General features: G+C 34.1%; 1 protein-coding gene across 3 annotated transcripts; it reads right to left on the minus strand.

The window, feature by feature from the left end:
- Window positions 1-898: 898 nt before the first annotated feature.
- On the minus strand, window positions 899-16988 carry LOC133191963 (importin subunit beta-1-like). 3 transcript variants are annotated; one of them, XM_061327754.1, is made up of 24 exons: window positions 16823-16988; window positions 16624-16682; window positions 14410-14592; window positions 14084-14284; window positions 13886-13962; window positions 13683-13758; window positions 13512-13571; window positions 13254-13343; window positions 12999-13109; window positions 12324-12425; window positions 11629-11800; window positions 11107-11351; window positions 10622-10752; window positions 7404-7479; window positions 7239-7310; window positions 7050-7121; window positions 6706-6850; window positions 6442-6524; window positions 6230-6337; window positions 5950-6093; window positions 5717-5822; window positions 5270-5384; window positions 2331-2489; window positions 899-1902 (listed from the first exon to the last, which is right to left on the minus strand). In XM_061327754.1, coding segments are annotated over exons 1-24 (2628 nt in total). In that variant the 5' UTR covers window positions 16863-16988; the 3' UTR covers window positions 899-1901. The 3 variants fall into 3 exon arrangements, with proteins under 3 accessions (XP_061183738.1, XP_061183737.1, XP_061183736.1); XM_061327753.1 differs by having other exon boundaries at window positions 12315-12425; XM_061327752.1 differs by lacking the exon at window positions 899-1902 and having other exon boundaries at window positions 2327-2489; window positions 12315-12425.
- Between the last annotated feature and the right edge of the window lie 6116 nt (window positions 16989-23104).

Raw genomic sequence — 23104 nt, forward strand, 5'->3', positions numbered from 1 at the left:
GGAAAGGATAAAGAGAAAAATTCATGAAAAACGTTGATCCCCTATTGTGGCCTCTCTTAACACCGCAGGTTCATGATTTGAACAATTTAGAATCTTCTTTATGTCTGGAAGATTTCACACAAGTTTCACCTTTTCTGGTCAAGTGGTTCTTGAGATTTTTTAAATATCTATTTTTTGATGTAAAACTTTGATCTCCAATTCTGGCCCTACCCTATAACGCGGGTCCTAAATTGGAACAATTTAGAATTTACCTTATGTCTAGAGGCTTTCACACGAGTTTCTCCCTTTTCTCGTCAAGTGGTTCTTGAAAAGAAATTTTTAAAAGATTTTTCCCCTATATATTTCAATGTAAATCTTTCATCCCCTATCATGGCCCCACCTTACCCCTGGGGGTCTCGATTTGAACAATTTGTAATCTACACTGCTTCAGTGAGCTTCCATATAGCAATGGTTCCCCTTTTCTGACCCAGTGGTTCTTAAAAGGAAGATTTCATAATGACCCCAGCCTAATTTTGCCTTTTCTTGAACATCTCCCCATTGGAAGAGGGCTTGGCCCTTCATTTGAACAATTTAGAAACCCCTTTATCCAAGGATGCTTTGTGTCAACTGTCGTTAAAACTTGCCCCGTTGTTGTTGAGAAGTCAAAATTATGGAAATTTTACAGGCAGATGGATTGACAGAGTTTAAACCAGAAAAGCTGAAGAACAGACTACACATGCCCGTAGGGCACTAGTACATGTATGTATCCTCAGAAAATGCTTTTTCCATTAAAACCTTTTCCTTTTAGCTGAATTTTGCAATGTAAATTGTCACGACACCAGACTCGCAAGTTCAATAATTATTTTCTAGCTGCTTTTTCTTTACACATTTTTCATTGTTGTGACAAATAAAACAATAATTGCTAATGCAAATCAATTTATTGTAACATTTTTCACCCTCCCCCCTCTTCTACAAACAAAATAAACAATAAAATTAGCACTATTCCAGCTTTTAAGCCATTAACAACAAAGGATTTTCTTGGGTCACCAAAAGTGCTCTGAATCAATATTTTCATATAATAAATTTACACCAAAATCTCTTCAATTTAAATATATGGGGTTGGTTTTTTTTTATTATACTGCTGATCAGTACAGCAAAAGGATAGAGGAACATAAAAAATGCAAAACAAAAAGTGTAAATGCTGTAACATGCATTACAAGTAATAAATCTTTTATGTGAAAAACTCTCTCGCAATTTTGTCTGTAATGGATGCATTATGTTTTATTTGTGTAAAATTGAACAACTGGGTTGCCACTGCCTTTAGGAAGCCAAACACATTTGGCACATGTGCACTAGCCCATACCAGAATTGATTGACCATAAGCCATATCAAAGGGAAAAAAAAAATTCTCAAGGTTCGTTTTAGTGAAATGTCACAACCCTTAAAGTGGGTAGATGGCATCATCTTTGCTATTTTTCAAAATTTTCGAATTTACTGATACTAAATTTCATTATCAGAGCACAGAAAAAAACATCTCATGATTATTATTAAAATACAATTTGCACCTTTAAGGAAATATAGAACTGGGTTTCATAAATATACATTATACAAAATTTCAAACTGGAAAAGGCCATGCCTGTTTTGTTCGCAGTGTAAACATTGAAAGACTAGGTGGTAACATGGACTCCCGTCTTTAATCCTCAGTGATCCCTCAGTGTTTTCAGTGTATGGTGGGGGCAATTTTGTTTGTTTATTTTTTTGTTATGGGTAAACAATTTGAGATGTCTCTCTCCCCTCACTCGCTCCCCTCTCTCTCGGATAGAAGTGTTTAGCAAGTCTCTCCCTCACACACCTCACTTCAGTTTTGACTGTCAACTGATGTTAATCCCAACACAGTAACTGTTCTGTTTCAAAGTCTGTCATCTGAAAAAAGAAGACAGAATTTACTCATTGAAATGAAGTCCCATTCACTGGTAAACATTTCTGGCTTGATGCTGAACTGAAAACAAAGTTCACTGTATGAGGTGGCAAACTTGTTGATTCACTTTTGGCCAAAAATTTTAAATGATGCACATAAATCTAGTAAATACAGTATAACACGCTTATAATGAAGTCCCAGGGATGGATGATTTGGTTCGCTGTAAATGTATTTCATTATATCCATTTAGTTCACAATATATTTTAAAGCCAAGGGGAAAGATTATAAGTGTGTTTAACTGCATATGTATAACCATGCAGTAATTTTGCATTATTTCATTTTCTATGTCACCAATGTGTACTGCCATATTATGTAAAATATACCAAGGAGAAGATTAGAATGTTTCTGAATGAAAACAAAAACGTAAACTTACCATGAGGCATTTTTTAGTTTGCGTATTTCTTTAGTAGCCCATGTGGCTAGAGTTTTGGCCTTTGATGCTTTGGAGCGTCGACCTTTAGTAAGCAATCCTTGGATTGATTCTTTGTCAACGAGTGGCAGCATGCCTGCTCCAAATGCTGTACACAAATCACTGGAATGTAGGAAAAAAATTACATGCATTTCATTAGACACTGACAGAGCACAAAATGTATTCATTTAATTATTTACATTTTCTGACTATACTGAACAACTGACTGGCTTTCTTAACTTGTTTATTTAACTACCTGAAACAGAAACATTGTTTTCTTTTAGTTTTTATTTACATAACATTGTTCAAAATATCATTTGTGTCCTTTGGACTCTCCAGATTAGTAAATTTCTTCATATGACTCCACAAAGAGGCCAATATATTGATATACCGTAAGTTTTGGAAGATAGGACGATACTTTTTTTCTCAGAACCGCTGGGGTCATCTTATTTAACGAATCAACCTATCTAAGACTCAAGTTTGCGAGAAATGCCCCAAAATCAGTAAAATTTACGTCAATTTCAAAGCAAATCTGTGCCATTTTCGTACTTTTTAAAATTATTTTACTGAGAAAAACAATAAACAATAAAGAATTAAATATTTATTCCATTGATTTCTTACAAAATAAATTCCATTAAATATCCGTCGATGTACAAAAAAAAATTATATCATCTAGTAAATAATGTCTCAAAGCATATTTACAACATGCTGTGTCCATCTTGTGAAGTTGGAAGTCACAATCGTTTACTAAAAATAAAACTGCAACCGTATCAAAGTTAAACGAGTTTTCACAATCGCAATTGTAATCTTTTTTTTCACCATTTACTTGTAATGATTAATTGAAATAGTATATCTAAATATTTTTTCATGTCTTGTGACATTTATTTAAATGTAAAATGTGTAAAATAAATTTTTGCCAGAAAATTCCTAAATTTATTCTAGTCATAACTATTTTGTTTTATATCCCAAATGGTACACTGAATTATACAAAGATTGGCTTCTAATATAATTTAAATTGTCTGACAGATAAAGGGATATACACTGCATGTGTACACAATGGTGTTAACACCTGTGTTGGTTTTAACACCTCCGGGGCATGTGCCGTTACAGGGGTATTAGTGCCATACATCATTGAACAAACAAAACTGTGAAATTCATAATGACTGTTAAATTGCGAATGTACGAGGGGTTATCAAAAAGTTCGTGGACTAGCGTCATAAAATAAAAACCGCTTTAGGTACACCAATGAATTTTTACACATTTAGTAAGCATCATCTTTTCTATCTATAGAATAAACCATAAATCATAATTTTTATTTTTTAATAAATTGTTAGTGTTTTTTTAAGCAAAGGTATGTCCAGGCGGCGCAACCTCTAATATGACGTTTTTTCTACCTGAGTGTAACTGAGAAAAACTCTTTAGATATGAGTATTTGTCATCAAATAATCTCGTTAATTCAGGCATGTGGTACGACACATTTGTTCAGTAAAATTTGCAATTTTTACCCCATTCTGTAATTTCTATGAAATTTTATCGTAAATTTTATATGGAGTGTTCAAACAATTATGGGCTTGAAAATAACGTCAAAAAGGGTGAGAGGTTTCTTTTTCAAACACTCTATAGAGTTTCGCTCCTGGAAAAACTGGTATTGACCTAAGGAATGTTTAAACTGGCTACAGAAAAATAAAATGCATCCAGAGTACTTGTTTTTTAATGCCCAAAAAGATTCAGAGAGATGAAATATGCACAGTTAGTGTCGATTTGTAGTCAGGGTGTCAAAAGTCAGTCACGTCGAAAAGTGACTTTGATCATGTGTGGTAGAAATTGAACTCCAACAAGCTAAGTATTCTGGCATAATCAAGTGAGGATCTTTCCCCACATAAAGATCCGTTTACAATATTATATGCATTGAAAACAACTGCTCATGACATTGTAAATTCATATAAATAAGACGGGTTTAAGTCCTTACTTAACTCCAGGTAATCTCATCAAGATAAATGTATGAGGTAGAGAGAGCGGACATTAAGAAACAATGACGTTAAACGGACGTCATGACACTAAACGGCGACAGCGCCGGATGATCACATAAAGTCTTTTTAATTTTAGAATAATTTGGCAAATTATCAACGTATCAAGCTAAAATTTTCAATAATTCTTAAACTTTTGTTGTTTTATGTTCCGCATAAATTTTGTAAGCAAAGACTACATATTATTAATTTTATCGCGTCAGTCCACGAACTTTTTGATAACCCCTCGTACTCTCAATTCAATTTATTTGTTACAACAATATCTCAAGCAAAATTATAGCATGTTAATATGATTAATTTCAATTGCTCACTGTTACATGTAATAGTCATTTGTATGTTTTAGCAAATCCCTGGACAAGAAATATAAAAAATGGCGGTCATCGAAGTTAATATTGTACCCTGGTAATAATGTCGGAATAAAGGAATCTGTCCACGACGTTCTACATGGAAATGATTATTGTTTGATTTCGGGTATTACTCTAATTATCGCTTTTGTATACTACCGTATTTTTGTGTTTAACACCAGAGTCAAACTACAACAGCATTGAACAGGCAAGTTGGAGAAAACGTTATATCACAATTCAAGGAAGTTTTAACTATGTTTGTATAAACACTATTAAAATGCTGTACTCATAAAAATACCAGTTTATTTTCTCAATACGTTAATATTTAAATTAAAAGAGGTATACATGTTCCGATACATAGTACAGTTGTATCTACATAAGAATCTCTAGAAAATCGATAAACAAAGCCTCGTCCTATCTTCCAAATTTGTCCTATCTAAGGATTTTTTAAAAATTATGGCTGAAAATGATCCTTTCGACCTATATACCCCATCGACATATATCCCAAAAATTACGGTACAAGTCACCTTACCCAATAAGACCACAACAGGCTGATATATTTTCATCTGAATGATCCTCATCCAATGCTATGTGTTCTATAAAGGACATTATATGACCAACATGGGGTTGTACTAAATTCACATCAGCTGCAATATAAAATTGAATTATGCAAGTATAACTGATTATTAAAAAAGATTACAAAATTCTTAGATCGTTGCAACAATAGTGAAATGTCTTACTATTTGTAGGAGCTTATCTACTTAAAAGAAATTATATGTTACTTATCTCTTTAAGAGGGTAAGTTACATGATACATACAAAGACCTAGTGTCAGAGAGTTTTTGTCAGATACAGTAATTTTCCGTTCTTTTCTCTTTTTTTCCAAGGGGGGGTTGTGGGGGGGGGGGGGGGGTTGTGATGCATTAGTAATGCCATTTGTATTTTTTCAAAAATAAAATGTTATCTGTTAATAAACTCACCATTTGGTTGTTCCCCATCTCCCTTTAAGCCCTGTACAATTCCTGTGTAAGCTTCTAGACAACCTTCTCTTAGTTCATTCAGGTAATCAATCATATCATAGTCAGTCTGGAAGAAAAAAAAATCAGAAAGAATTAAATAACATTTGACAAAATTTGGGCCAAGTCTGGGCATCAATGAGCTTCAAACAAGATGAAATCCATATCTTACAAGATACCTTTGGAAAAATTCTTACCTTTTCCACCTGTGCCTGGGATGCCTGTTGTAGAGTACTCATGACTATGTCCAGGTATTTCTTAAATTGAGGTCCTATGGCCAATGCAATGTCACCAAACACAGATAAGATCTGAGGTTTTACAGATCTATGCACAGTGGAATTCTGAATGGAAACATATTTATTACAGAAAATTATTTTACTTCAGAATGCAATGAATATGTGAAAATGAAAATAATAATTTTATATCAAATGCTTTGGATATCAAACAGCGAAAGAATGATATATCCCAGCCAATTACCCCTAAATTTTCCAACAATAACACCATTATTTCATCACAGTACGGTAACATCTTTTGTCCTAGAGCTCGACATAAATCTCCTACTAGTCCTACAGCTGCTAAACACACCTGAGAACGAAAACCAAATTCATTTTAGTAGACATTGATTTTCACCTCTAGATAAAAAAAAACTCCGTTATTCTTTCAATGCCCAAGTTCAAAGACATACTTACTGAATGTTCTTCGGAATTTTTCAAGCTAACAATCAAACATGGTTTAAATGCTTCCATATACTTCATAAAATTGTCTCCCAGAACTGAAATAAAGAAAGACACATGTATATTTTTTAAATCTTCTCTTCACTGAATGTTACACCATTTACTAATGCAGTAATTTTACAGTGAGTAGTCTGCAGGCCAGCATACACAATGCAATGATAACACCGCAAATTCAATTGGAATTAAAACAAAGACATTGTAGGTGGGTGATAATTGTACCTTCAACTAGAGTGGACACAGCAAGAAGAGCATCCTCTTGTACACCTCCTGCTTTACCAGAGGTTGTGAACATACGCAACAAAGCACTCATCACCTGGTCCGAAATGCTGGGGGCATCCTCAGGGGCAACTTTCCTGAGAACACTCTGAAAAGAATCCAATAGGTTTACATTTTCATAAACATTTCTATATTAATTAAATAAGAGCTTCAAATCCATTGAAATGCTAATACAGTGTTACATTTCAACTACCATGGAAATGACATTTACTCAAAATACAAGTAAATATTAACATATCTTAAACACCTTTCTCACGAAAGGGTAATATTTTGGTAAAAGCACATACCTGTAATGTTGCACACAGCAGGGATTGTAGATCATTATATTGGGCCCGATCTGTAGAAACTTGAATCATATTCTGAAAGAAAATAATTAACAAAGGTTTTAACTTCAGAAAAATACATTTCCACAGTGCTATACCAAATCATTTAACTTTCCCAAGAATCATTTAAATGACTAAGTGAAGGATTTTTACCTCCATCTGCAGTACTCTCTCCAATTTTTCTAACACGACTACTGTTGTTTTTTGGACAATGGCATAGCAGTCCTAAAATAAGAAAGATCAACATCAATAAAAGAGGCTGCAAATTTAACTGCTTGAAAAGCAAACAAGCATCAAACAAATGTACAAACTACCAACCTTAGGACTGTTTTTAATCATTTCCATTAAGGCTTCATATGCTGCATTTCTTAGGTTATGTTGGTTACCATCAGATCTAGGTAGGGAAAAAAAATCATGCAATGTCAAGTCAAACTAGTTATAATTGTAACGGGGACCGTTACAGATGTTCCCCAAACGCTCCCCAACTCCCTTTTGGTGTCTTATTTCCTGTAAGCTTCATTAAATAAGGCAATGAAGTATATTTGTCGTTTTTTGCATTTCACGCGCGCGCACGTGCATGCATGTGCAGTATGACCATGTCATCCCATCTATACTATTAATGTATCTTTATATTCTCAGTATCAAAACATTTTATCAAAAATATATAAGTTCCGGCTATATCAAGTATACTGGTCATCTTAGCATTGCGCACACGCGCACCAGCATGCATGTTCATAATGACCATGCCATCTTGTCTACACTTATAATATGTCTGTTTATTCTTAGTATCACAGCTTTTCATCAAAAAATATAAAAGTTACGGCTATATTAAGTATATTGGTCATTTAACACATTGCACGCGCGCGCATGTGCATGCATGTGCATGATGTCCACATCATCTTGTCTACACTTTTAATATATCTGTATATTCTTAATACCAAAGCTTTTCATCAAAAAATATAAAAATTACGACTATATTAAATATATTGGTCATATAACACATTGCACGCGCGCGCACGTGCATGCATATGCATGCATGTGCATGATGACCATGTCATCTTGTCTACACTTTTAATATATTTTGAGTATCAAATCATTTCATCAAAAAATATAAAAGTTACGACTATATCAAGTAAATTGGTCATTTTACGATTTGCGCGTGCGCGCACGTGCGTGCATGTGCATGTTGACCATGTCATCTTGTCTACACTTTTAATATATCCTTATATTCTGAGTATCAAAGCATTTCATCAAAAAATATAAAAGTTACAGCTATATCATGTATATTGGTCATTTTACGCATTGCACGCGCACTCACGTGCATGCACGTGCGCGCAAAATGACCTTCGTTCCGCAAATCTACATAACATACCTAGTAACCCTAAAAAGGTTTTAACTCAATTGGATGTGCAGTTTTCGAGAACACTCGCGGACAAAAAAGTACCGGAGAAGAAATAAGAATAAACAAGAGGCCCATGGGCCACATCGCTCACCTGAGCACACTGGCTAGACTAAGGCACAAATCAGTTCAGTAATGAACGGGGGGGGGGGGGGGGGGGGGGGGGGCTTGAATTTTAAACTACCTGATGATGCTTTCATGTCAATATAACAAATGAATTTGTTGTACTTGAGAAGATTTTAAAAAAATTTTCCCATTTATTCCTTTGTAAAAATTTGATCCCCCATTGTAGCTCCTCCCCATCTCAGGGGTCATCATTTGAACAAACTTGAATCTACATTACCCGAGGATGCTTCAATATCAATAAGACTAACATAGCTTTTCTGTTCTTGAGAAGAAATTTTTTTTTCTATATGTTCTTATGTAAAACTTTCGATCCCCCTTTGGGCCCCACCCTACCCCCGGGGGTCATCATTTGAACAAAATTGAATCTACACTACCTGAGGATGCTTCCATATAAATTTGACTCATCATGGCTTTGCTGTTCTTGAGAAGAAGATTTTTCCTATATATTTCTATGTAAAACTTTGATCCTTCATTGTGGCCCCGCCCTACCCCCGGGGGTCATCATTTGAACAAACATGAATCTACACTACCTGAGGATGCTTCCATATAAATATGACTCTTCATGGCTTCACTGTTCTTGAAAAGAAGATTTTTAAAGATTTTTCCTATATAATTCTAAGTAAAATTTGGATCCTCCATTGTGGCCCCGCCCTACCCCCGGGGGTCATCATTTGAACAAACTTGAATCTACACTACCTGAGGATGCTTCCGTATAAATATGACTCTTCATGGCTTTACTGTTCTTGAGAAGAAGATTTTTAAAGATTTTTCCTATATATTTCTATGTAAAATTTGGATCCTCCATTGTGGCCCCGCCCTACCCCCAGGGGTCATGATTTGAACAAAATTGAATCTACACTTCCTGAGGATGCTTCCATATAAATATGACTCTTCATGGCTTTACTGTTCTTGAGAAGAAGATTTTTAAAGATTTTTCCTATATATTTCTATGTAAAATTTGGATCCTCCATTGTGGCCCCGCCCTACCCCCGGGGGTCATCATTTGAACAAATTTGAATCTACACTTCCTGAGGATGCTTCCATATAAATATGACTCTTCATGGCTTTACTGTTCTTGAGAAGAAGATTTTTAAAGATTTTTCCTATATATTTCTATGTAAAACTTTGATCCTCCATTGTGGCCCCGCCCTACCCCCGGGGGTCATGATTTGAACAAACTTGAATCTACACTGCCTGAGGATGCTTCCATATAAATATGACTCTTCATGGCTTTACTGTTCTTGAGAAGAAGATTTTTAAAGATTTTTCCTATATATTTCTATGTAAAACTTTGATCCTCCATTGTGGCCCCGCCCTACCCCCGGGGGTCATGATTTGAACAAACTTGAATCTACACTACCTGGGGATGCTTCCATATAAATATGACTCTTCATGGCTTTACTGTTCTTGAGAAGAAGATTTTTAAAGATTTTTCCTATATATTTCTATGTAAAACTTTGATCCTCCATTGTGGCCCCGCCCTACCCCCGGGGGTCATGATTTGAACAAACTTGAATCTACACTACCTGGGGATGCTTCCATATGAGTTTCATCTTTCCTGGCCCTGTGGTTCTGGAGAAGAAGATTTTTTAAAGATGCTATTAATTTTTCACTAATTCTTAATTATCTCCCCTTGAAAGAAGGCGTGGCCCTTCATTTGAACAAACTTGAATCCCCTTCACCCAAGGATGCTTTGTGGCAAGTTTGGTTGAAATTGGCCCAGTGGTTCTGGAGAAGAAGTCGAAAATGTGAAAAGTTTACAGACAGACGGACAGACGGACTACAGACAAAATGTGATCAGAAAAGCTCACTTGAGCTTTCAGCTCAGGTGAGCTAAAAAGAATAATAATAATAATAATAATAATAAGAAACCGAGTAAAAACAATATGTTCCCAAACTTCGTTTGGGGAACATAATTACTCAATTAAAGCTGTAGCAATCACAAAGAGAATTGTCAATTTTGAAAATGTCCATGATGTTAATGTTTAAATGAATCAAATCAAAACCATACCTATCTGTAGTTTGAATGAGTTTTTCTATAATAGGTTCAAAATACGTAGATAAACAGTAAGTGGCTGGCTCAGAATTCTCATCTCCAGTGTCTGCACTATCATAAGCAGCCTCTGCTAAACTGGAAAATGCCTAAAAAAAGAAAACTATGTTTCATCAACTTCTAACTCTCATTAAACTTTTTATTAACAATTTACAAACTTCTGAATTCCTGAATGTACATTCCCTACAATACATGCATTCATCAAAAGCTCTTTACACAGATAAGTGATTAAGTTCTTAAGCTCAGTACTTGAACTCTGCACTGGGTACTTTATCCATTAAATATTAAATGCACTCAGGTTCATGTAGTTTACACATCTCAGGGATTGTTAGCAGTCCTTTGTCTGTACACACATCAAATAAGCAAAAATAACACAATTACATACATGTATATAAAAAACATACAAAAATTCAATTCTCCCTGCAACACAGTACAACACCTACCCAACATATATTACTGGCAACCCTGGGCTCAGCAGCTAGGCCCTCCACCATGGCTTGTAGTAGAGGCTGTAAACACTGCTCAGTGATGACAGCATCAGGTAAGATTTCACAGACCCTCCCAACAGTCCAGGCTGCCGTGTCCCTCACCACCACACTGGAGTCCTTCAATAACTCGATTAACATGGGCATGGCTTGTTCTACTATTGGCTTCAGTTTCACTGGATCAGGACCCTCTAAAATTGAACCTGAAAGCACATTTATTAGAATGCTGATCATTTCAATATTCTCTGTTCTATGTATTTTCTTTTGAGGATGCTAATAGTTTTCCACAGTTAAGAATTTTACAGAGAAAAAAAAGCAGAATACTATCTGATTACAAAAGCTCAATTGAGTCATTTGGCTCAGCTTTATACCCCCCTTTCCCAGAATGTCTTTATATATTAATGCTGCTCTTACAGATAATTTCTCTAAAAGGTATTAACCGACTGTCTGAAACTTATTCAACAAATAAATTCAACAAACCAAAAGCCATGACAGCAGCATCTCTGAAGCGCCAGTCTTGATTGTGGATGTTGTCTTTCACGAACGGCAAGATGTGGGGTACAATATCATCTTCACATCCTGTGGCCATCAGCATCAGACAGACCCCAGCAGCCTTACATGGGTTCCATTCGTCATCATCATCAACCTCCTCCTGCATCAACATTTAAATTGTAAAGTTTTTAAAATTAATATTCAAATTTTTGATATTTTTTTTCTGGTTTTCTCTCTCCTACTTTAATGAATACTGGTTGGTGAATTTAAGCATCTGAGTAAATATCGAGGGGGAGCAGGTGCTTAATATGATTGTAAAAAAAATCCTACTTAACAACAGGTTAATATTAAAATATTGCATGTTACTATTAACAGAAAAAAAAATAACACCAAAAATATTGCATGTTACTGTTAACAGAAAAAAATGAACAGTCAAGCAAATTAGTGTAAACTGTAAGGATAATGATTAATATTATATTTATCAAATAAAGGCATATATAAAATCAAGTATTCCCAAGTTATAAATAAATTTCATGTTAGACTGAAATTAAAACTGTATTAAACTTCCAGGTTACAATAATATATATAACAAATGATACTCTTCCTGTTTAGTATCACGTACCTGGTAGCAATATCTGGCATTAGTATAAACAGGTGGTGAGCTGAATACGTACATGCATTACCTGCTTTGTCAGGCTGTGTAACAAGATAGGACATAAATACTGCAGAGCGCCTTTAGCGTAGAAACGACTAGTTCTTTCTGGCGGTCTTCCTTGCTCAGCAGCCTGCCAAAAAAAAAAAACATAATGACCAACTTGATAATCAATGCATATGAAATGATGTAAACACCTACTTCAGTAGTCCTAACACCATGTAAACCCCCAAAACTTTTTTTCTTTAGGACTAGGGTCTTTCTTGTAAAGCATACCATTTCCTCTATAATCTCAAGAACATCTTAGAATCCCTAGTTTGATCCCATCACAATCTCCATTATTATTAAATGCCTATGTGCATTTCTATGGATAATTAGTTGCTTTATCAATTTATAAACACTCTTCCTGGTCTTTAGGTTTAAGTGATTAGAAATCACACCTTATTTTCAATTCATTTTTATTTAAAATCTATTTTTTAAAGGCAAGATTGATTTTAAAAAATTGTTATCTAGAACAATTTGAAAATACACATAAAATATCCAGCTGTACCAGAAACTTGAACATAAATACTAATCTGAGCCTGTGACATCCTTTTTAAAATGCTATTTCATTACATTACATTACATATCACATTGCATATCAGTTGACTTTGAAATTTTCAAAGACACATAAAGCAATTCTGTTACATTAGTAAATTTTGAATACCTCTGACAGTTCAATGGCTAAGTCTACTTCTTCATCACAAACAGTGGACCAGAATTCAATTCCCTGGAGGGCAATTTCATCTACATCACTCTTCATGGCTTCCATTGTTATCTATAAACCAAGGCAGACTTTCAACGATCAACATTTTTTTTAAAATGACTTTTACTTGAAAGCTTCATCTTTTTCCCCCCTTTGAGGAGGGTCTGACATTTAAAAAGTGGTGTCTTAAGAAAACGGAAAATGTATACTACTCACTGCAAAAAGTGCTGGACCCATGTAGTGTTCCATATACATGTAATAAAGGGACATAATCTTCACCATACACTGCAAAGCTGCAACTCTAACCTGTAACAGGAAGACACAAAAGAATTTACATTTAAATAGGGAAATAGTAAAATACTTATATGAACTGATTTGTATATCTATATCTATTGTAAAGATATATCCTGTTCAACTATAATCTTTTTTTTACAGTTAAAATCTTGATGCTTTTATCCAAGTTAAATTCCTCACCCTTGTGTCTGGTGATTGGGTTGCTTCACATACAACTTGCATGATGAAATGTCTTTCTGTCTACAAAAACAATATATTTTATTTGCTTTTGTTGTTCATTAAAGAAACAATTAAAAAAATATATACATTTTTACCAATCCATGTAAATATGACCAATCTGAATAAATTTACCTCTTTGTCAAAATTGGCTTTTGTAAATTCTAAGGAGTTCAATAATGCATTTGTAGCTGCAAATCTCACATGGTTGCTAAAATAAAAAATAAAAATCAGTGGAATTGTAGATCAGTTTGAAAAGAATGTAATAATAAAGATTTAATTCATATCAATTTTAACTAATTTACATGAAAAAGACATTTTATTAAACTAATAATTACCTAGGTTCTTCCTTCTTCATTCCATGAACAATAGCTGTAAGAATTTCATTGGACTGGCTCTGTAAAATCTCTGGATCCTATAAATCAAAACAATTTATTTCAAAACCCAGAAACAAACTTAAAATAATATGTTTTTTTCATTGTAATATCTGTTTGAGCAGACCTGTTCATAAGTCATTACAATGCTCTAAATCTTACAATGTCTTGGCAAATGTAGCCAATGGCCTCTAATGTTGCTTCCTTCATCATCTCAGTACTATTCTGGTTGGTCACATTGCTGGTCAATACAGCTATTAAGTCGGGCCACAAACCGGCAGGAAGTTCGGCACATGCTACATAAGCCACACATTGGGCCGCTGAACTTGGACGGATTGTTTCTGTTCCCAATGCAGCCAAAATCTAAAATACAAATAAATTTCAGTAGAAACAATTCAAACATAGTTGAAATAAGACACAGAACTCTTGTAAACTTAAACAAAGCCAAAATAGAGTGTCCTCATAAAAATGATCATAAAGGAACTTACATTTGCTTTCACCATGTTTCTGACATCTTCTGGAAATGACAGCCATCTTTGTTGGTATTCTGCCTTGATGTTCGGATCTTTTGAGTAGAGAGCATTTTTCAACTGTAACCCAGCCTGCATTCGTGTGACAGGACTGTTGCCTCCATGCTTTAAAATTTCTGAGAGGGATTTCAAAAATTCTTGCTAAAAAGAATGAAAATGAAATACACTAATTATTTTTCTCAATAAATTCAATATTTCTTTTCTAGAAATAATCATATCTAAATTTCAAACTGTACGTAACAAATCTCCATTGAATTGTTTTGAATATATTGACAATGTGTCAATGGGATTGGACTTAAGTTCCAATACCTTAGGTAGCTCTCTCCCCAATATTGAATATTAAGGTTTTGTATGGCAAGCAGATTTCAAGTTTAGGTGTATTTTCTCACTTTTAATAAATGAATTTTATAACAGATAGCTAGCAAGTTACATTCAAGCAAGTTCAACTGGGTCGGGGAGAGGAATCATTGGTTGATAAGGTGACAAGAGCTCCATCTTTGAAACTGATGCTCATACTTTACAAAGTTTTTCTTTACCATGAACTTTCTGTTATTCAAATTGGAGACATAAATTTTCTCCAACATGGATTTTTCCAAAAGAATCAATTTAGCGAAAGCATTCATCTTGTGTAATCACAAAGGGCTTGACACTGACATTTTTAAAATAAAAAGATGATGACAGCTTTAAGCTTTTTATTTTCAACTTTTTAAACAAATTTTCTTCCACAGAAAAAAGTCACTTATCCAAGAAGACAAGTGCCCAGCAACATTCACTTGTCTGTGAAAAATTTTCATTGGTACTAGACAAGCTAACAGTCAGGGGTAAGACTGAAATCCGTCATTTTTAAAATGACGATTTCAAGCCATAAAATTAAATTTTTATTATGACTTAAACTCGTCATTTTTAAGAAAATGACGAAAAACAGTCATAAAAATTTAGAGTGTTTCTAGAATACCGAGTTACCTCTCTTTGAAAAATGTTAGATCCACCAACTGAAAAAAGGACAAAAAACATCGTAAACGAACTTCATTTCTCTAATACAGTTGACTACAATACCGGTTATGTTGACAGTATAAATTTCCCAAGCAAAAATAAGAGTGGAAGAGTTATTTGTCAATTTATTTGCATTAAATAGGAAAGAAGACGAAAATGACGATATTCCGTCTTTTTTCAAAATGGAGGGTCTGGGCGCATTGAAATATCTCGCTTGTTTCATGGGGCGCACTACTTTTTTATGCTTTAACTCTTTGTCGAGACTTTTCTCTACAAGTACGTATTCTTCCAGACGGTGTACTATATGTTTTTATAGGGCTAAAAGCCATGTAAAAATGGCGAATTAGTTCTACCAAAATTCGACATTTTACCGCTAAATAATAACTTTCACCTTCCATGTTGATGTTCTAACGCACGTGGTCGGCAGTAATTAGTGACCCGGATGAAATGAAACTTGTGTAAACACTCTTCTTTCAGCGGTGAATTCAAATTTCGCTTTTATGTAACCAGGATAGAAGAATTAAGTTGAAAAAGAAAATATGACGATAGTAAGTCATATTGACAAAAATGACGAAAATACGTAGTTAGTAAATATGACGATTATCCATCATTTTTCAAAAATGACAGATTTCAGTCTCACCCCTGACTGGCTAACAAGTGTCAATGTCTATACCTGTAACAGAACATAGCACTAACAATGTAGACTAATATAATGTGTATATCCACACCACATAAGTACAAATATCTTCATATTATGAATAAATATATGCAGCAAGATAAGATTTAAGAAAATGTGTTATAGCTTTCATTTTGGGATAGAGGTGGAAGGAACATTCATTCATCATAATTACAAAGTGTATTTTGCATTTATTTCAGTATTCCTTCAAAACAATAAGGATCATATCTGATACATCCCATCACATCCCACCTTTGAGTTATTATTATCAGGGAGGGGTGACTGCAAGCAAGAAAACATATTCTGAGAAGAATGAAATCTTGTGGGTCATTTTGAAGGCTGGAACAAAATAATTACTCCATAAAATAACTTAATCCATGGCAATTCTTTAAAAAATCTAAAAACCTTATATTCTTATGGCTTTTAAAAATTAAAAACCAAACAGATTTACACGTGCATTTACCCTTGTTGAGCGAGGTCAAAACCAAAACTACATCACTTACTAAATTACTCTGTGCGGCCTGTTCTAGAAATCGTTGTGCTGCTTCTAACTCCTGTTGGTCTACAATAAAAAAATATTTCAATAATCAGATGATATAATGATTCATTCGTCGAAAATTTGTAATGATCATCACTTTTTTATGAAATGTGTCATTTATGGTTCGGGTCTTTTTCCTACTTTGTATTTGTTCTAAAAAATACCTGGTGAGACTGTCTTCTCAAGTACACTCAATAGATCCATTCTGTCCGCATACACTTGACTGGAAAGGCAATTTAATGTCGATATATAAACTACAACAGTTCCTTTCTACTGGACCGGTACTCCATGTGCAATGCGGACGAATTCAAAATGGCGGAGGAGAGGGTATGATCACGAGTCTCCATACAACAAAAATTTTCATTGGTGGAATTTGCAAAAAAGGGGCGGATATATAATCTTTCAACTAATCACATTTTCTGTATGATAAATATATTTTACAGTTGCGTATTGATGAAAACTCTCGTTTTATAATTAATTACACAACGAATAGACTTTTTATTTAGCGTTTAACTAAATTATGTGTTTTTTACAAAAACGGAGGCATATGTCACACATCAAATATTTTCTGTGGCGTATATGAGTACGCGTAATAGAACATGTAAATAGGCACATTGATTCGTTCACAATTTTCGCGCCAAATTTTTATTCTTGATAAGATCATCATGTTAGTTCACGAAACTTGGAAATGTCTTAATTCTGCTTTAAAAAATTGGATATTAGATCTATTGCTATAATGTGAATGTAACTCTGTTGATGTTTTTCTTCTAAACTTCCCTACCTTTTTTTTTTTTACACTGTATTGCCAAGTTTTCATCCTTGCATGTACTTTTAATTTCTTTCTTATTTGTTTTTTTTTAAATTGTCTTTTACGTATATTTTTAAATTTTAAAAAAGTAAAACTCTTTCGAACTTCCAAAAGTCTGTAACTACTTGTATAATAATGGGTAATTTTATAATTTGCATCGTTATCATTAGTGGAAAAAAAATACTGTCCAGTTATACATACCCCCCCCCCTTTGTTTTTTTTTTTGTTGTTGTTTTTTTTTGTTTTTTTTTTAGCAAAGATAGACATGATATAGGCATTGAAAATTGGGACTTACCTTTTTTGTTGATTTAGCCCCCCCCCTAAAAAAAACCCTTTTAATTTGCTTCCGACGCCTGTCCATTTATTTATGTCTCTGCTTCCCCCAAACGTCTTACTGAATCTAAACTGTAAGAATGAAAGTATTGTATAAATAAATGATCTGAACTGTTTAATTTAATTATTAATTAACTACTGACTATAGGTGTGTCCCCACACAATTAGTGCCCATCGAAATGCCAACAGTTTGTTGGAAAAGAACGAGTGCACTTATGGGCCCCGGTAAAATGTGAAAAAATGAAGAATCAAATTAAGCATAATTTTTCATCTCAGATCATTAATTGATATCTAAACCATAAGATTCATCAATTTTTATTGGTGAAATTCATGAATATACAAAGAGCAAAGCCATACAAAGTGGTAGGGGTCAGCCGACATTCGTGATTTTCTATAGTAAATCGAGGACGGTCATTCATTTCAAAGCTTTTGTTTACTGTCAGCCTAACGTAGTACAAACTTGTGCGAATGACAAAAAACGCATTATACATTTATAAACCTTGTGTGAAAGTAGGAAATTTGTACACGATTAGGCTTGTACTTAAAATATTAAAAATGTATGAAAAGTTCAATGTTTTTCCTATAGCAAGCGAGAGCTATTTACCTGTATGACTTTTGTTGAACCAACCCGTGGAATAAATTATTTAAAATACCGGTAGTCACGTGAGTTCTACCCAGGTAAACATTCCTCAAAGTGCTCACTGTAAAAGATAGCCACGTTTTGTATCATTATATCGAAGTCGTGCCGCATAGAGGAGTTTGTATATATTTGGTTTTATGAACACGGGAGGGTTAGGAGAGTTTAGTGTCGTTAAAATATCATCATACATAAAAGCGTCAATTAAACATTTTTAACATTCATGCAAGACAGTGGTACCGGTATTGAAGCCACCTAAATACACTTCTTTTCATTTTAAAATTCAAAGGAACTAATGCTTACGAGAGCCTATTAGGATCAAACTACGGTAAAAAAAATTTAAAAGGCGTTATAACGCCTTTTAAAAAGGCGTTATAACGCGAAAAAAGGCGTTATTACGCCTTTCTAAAAGGTGTTATTTCGCCTTTCCAAAAGGCGTTATTACGCCTTTCCAAAAGGCGTTATTACGCCTTTCCAAAAGGCTTTATTACGTCTTTCCAAAAGGCGTTATTACGCCTTTGAAAAAGGCGTTATTACGCCTTTTCAAAAGGCGTTATTACGCCTTTTTAAAAGGCATTAATACGCATTTCAAAAAGGCGTTATTATGCCTTTTGAAGGGCCATTATCATGTCTTTGACAGGCCCGTGCTTTTAAAGTGGGGGGGGGGGGGTCCCATAAAATTGACAAGCAAACAAAAAAAAACAAGAACCCCCCCCCCCCCCCCCGAAAAAAAAATAAACTGCCTAAACTTGAGGGGAAACTTTTTCTAATTTTTCGGTAAAACTTTTTTAAATGCAATGACTTGCCCGAGTTTAACCATACTGCAACAAAATGTTAAGGGACCAAGCAATCAATAAATGATTTTTTTATATTTAAACTATAGCAAGACTATTCTCCCAAAAAGTGGGGTGGGGACCCCCCGCCCCCCACTCACATTCGTACTCCCGGCCTGTTTGAAAAGGAGTTGTATCCAAAAATGGAAAGGCGTTATTTTAGAATAGTAAATATATGAAAGATTGAACCAAAGCCATCTTTATTTATGCAATATTTAGATTATAGTTTTAATATTATAAATTATATTAAAAATTATAGTATTTTCTATATTCCTGCACATCTCGCAGGCAGTTGTTTGCATTTTGCATGCATATTAAGAGAAGTCAACACTCTACTTTTGAAAATCCAGGATATAGGCAGAACCAGCTTTGGGCTTTGCTAGCCACGTATTAAAAATTCATGTCAAATTTGAAATATTTTTCTCTCCTCTTGGTAAAAAACATGCAAAGTATTTGCATAGGTATAATGAGCAATTAGCCTTCAACAAAATTTCTGAAATCCATACACCTTGGTAGAAGCGTCTGGCATCAGAGAAGGACTAAGTTGGTTTAACACTGAAAATATTTTATACACATTTAAAAATCTTTTTTCCTAGAAATCTAATTATAATCAGCCCCCAGGGTGGGCTAAGTAAGTCATGTATTGAAAAAAAAGAGGCGTAATAACGCCTTTTTAAAAGGCGTAATAACGCCATTTTAAAAGGCGTAATAACGCCTTTTGGAAAGGCGTAATAACGCCTTTTTAAAAGGCGTAATAACGCCTTTTGGAAAGGCGTAATAACGCCTTTAAGAAAGGCGTAATAACGCCTTTTAGAAAGGCGTAATAACGCCTTTTGGAAAGGCGTAATAACGCCTTTTTAAAAGGCGTAATAACGCCTTTTAGAAAGGCGTAATAACGCCTTTTGGAAAGGCGTAATAACGCCTTTTGGAAAGGCGTTATTACGCCTTTTGGAAAGGCGTAATAACGCCTTTTGGAAAGGCGTAATAACGCCTTTTAGAAAGGCGTAATAACGCCTTTTGGAAAGGCGTAATTACGTCTTTTTAAAAGGCGTAATAACGTCTTTGGAAAGGCGTTATTACGCCTTTTGGAAAGGCGTAATAACGCCTTTTGGAAAGGCGTAATAACGCCTTTTAGAAAGGCGTAATAACGCCTTTTGGAAAGGCGTAATTACGCCTTTTTAAAAGGCGTAATAACGCCTTTTAGAAAGGCGTAATAACGCCTTTTGGAAAGGCGTAATAACGCCTTTTGGAAAGGCGTAATAACGCCTTTTAGAAAGGCGTAATAACGCCTTTTGGAAAGGCGTAATTACGCCTTTATTTGCGTTATTACGCCTTTTTCCGCGTTATTACGCCTTTTCAAAAGGCGTTATTACGCCTTTTTTCGCGTTATAACGCTTTTTGAAAAGGCGTTATAACGCCTTTTAAATTTTTTTTTACCGTAGTTTGATCCTAATAAGCTTTCGTAAATGCTAATACTTATTGTATTATATCAAATGCAAGCGTGCAAATTTCTTAGTTTGATCACTATGGCTACAGGCATCTATACAACTTCATTCGATTTTTTTTCCTCAGGTAAAATAGCGCAAGAGGTATCATTCGGAAAACGTGCCCGTCAATGATCCACCATCAGATTCAGGTGTCCGATTCAAATGTCTCCTCCCCTTGATATAAATAAACGAAACTCAAAATAGGTTCGGCACGACTTTTCCGGATTTGGGGTATCTATATAGGCATTTAACAATCTTTATTTGTTTCAAATCCATGCTGATTTAGGTGATGTTTTAACGTGATTTTAATTAGAAATATCCACTTTTGTTTAACTATTACCAAAAAAGAACAATTTGGTAATATATTCTAAAGTAAAACGGCACTGAAAAAGGGTCCATTAAGCATTGCTTAAGTGCACTTGTCCTTTGGTCTCCGAAGACCGTTTTGCACTCATTTGATAATTAGATATAAATTGTGTTTTGATAGCAGTTATATTCTGCTTTCTGCCTGGAATTTTCCTTGATCTACCCGTTTCTTATCAGTGTATTGGAAAAAATAAGAAATAGAATTTATAAAAATATTTGTTGAACAATTTTCAGTTAGAAAATGCATAATTGGTGCTTTCAGTCACGTTTCCTGAAAAATTATTCGAGAATTATTAATTTTCCCAAATATATAAGGATGAACTTGAAGAAATACCATGGGTAAATACACATTACTTTAATTTGTGAACTCGAAGTCATTTTTGTTAGCATTTTAAAAATTTTGGTTACTTTAGTTACAATGACTGACCGCATGTTTTCTAAATCATAGGTACTTAATTTGGCAAATTTCAACCGTCTTGGTGAATGTATAATATGCAGATGGAACTACAATAGGAAAGTTCATTTAAACAATAAAAGGCTTTCTTTGGTTGTTAGTATGCAAATTAATGTTGAGCTGTTGCAAAAAAAAAAAAAAAAAAAAAAAAAAAAAAAAAATACACAACCCGCGTTAAGGTTATGTAATTTTTCCTGTAAGTAAGTAAGTAAATGGTATATTATAGTAACATGTGTTATATACAATTACAACAACTGTCAACAAATATACATATAATAGGAATTTAAACACCCGGCCCATCGGGCCTATATGTCACTTTTAACGATATAACATTCAATAAGAATACTGTGATATTACGCATTGCGTTTATTATAAATAATAGACTGTATGTAAGTATATGCTGAGTATATGAATTTTCCGATTTGTCTTTGGAAATTTACTAAAAGAAATTTGGTTTTGTCTTAATCTGACATATTGATATCAAATGAAGTTGGTTTAAATCCAATACTGGTAAAAAAAGATTGCTCTAAAATTTGAATATGATGTACAATGAAGCAAAAAGTGGCATTCATCTTCTACACTAGTGTAATAGCCGCAAAATTAATTCCAATACTAACAAACAAAGAAAGACATTTCATTGTTTATATTCATATCTGTACAAATAATCATCTAGAGCAGGATTAGATAGATTAAATATTGTATTATTGATAATTTTTATGTACATCATTGTGCGTTTAATTGATGAAACAGCCGTTGCTCAAGAAATCTGCATGTACGGGTGATATGCTAAGCGGTGTTTACTGACTGATAAACGACAATGGTTTTCTTAATAAATAAAAGAGAAAATATTCAGTGAATGTAAATATTCTGCAGTGTCGTCTTTTAAAGTACGGATGTTGAAATAACAAATGTGTAATCCCCCCCCCCCCCCCAATATCTAACAATACATGTATATATAACTTGCTGATTGATAATTTTTTTCCAGAATATTGTAAACTCAGTCTCTAGAACAAAATTCCTTACGAGCAAATTTAGAAACTTTAAGCTTGTGTTCTTTACAAGTTTTATAAGTTCTTAATTTGGAGACCTAGGGACAGAAACAACTATAATAAATAAAACGCTATACCAGGACCATCACTTTATATACAACTCTGGTGAGCAAAATGACCATTTTGTATTGGTATGATTGACTTAATTACGCACTGGTAATATGACCTGGATGCACTCGACATATATCCACCTTTCTGGAGCCTTATTCCAACAGCACCATCTACAAAAAGTGTAGATATTTTTCAATTCAAATTTACATATGACAATTTTAAATTGCAAAATTCAATTTTTTGTACAGGAGAGTATTGGGATGCTGGCCCTTGGCAGGTCAAGGTTAATTTTCAATGCATTAAATACGAATTTAGTGTCAAGGACATAAACTACATGAACACGAAGATCATGGTTACTTCAGACCAGTTCAAGTTACAGTAATGATTTGTTGAGTAATCCTCCTTGAATTTCTTCAGCTCCAACCATG

Source organism: Saccostrea echinata, unplaced genomic scaffold, assembly GCF_033153115.1.
Source record: "Saccostrea echinata isolate AGI-Se365-2 ecotype Australia unplaced genomic scaffold, CSIRO_AGI_Sech_v1 ptg000025l, whole genome shotgun sequence".
In the NCBI taxonomy this organism is placed as follows: domain Eukaryota; kingdom Metazoa; phylum Mollusca; class Bivalvia; order Ostreida; family Ostreidae; genus Saccostrea; species Saccostrea echinata.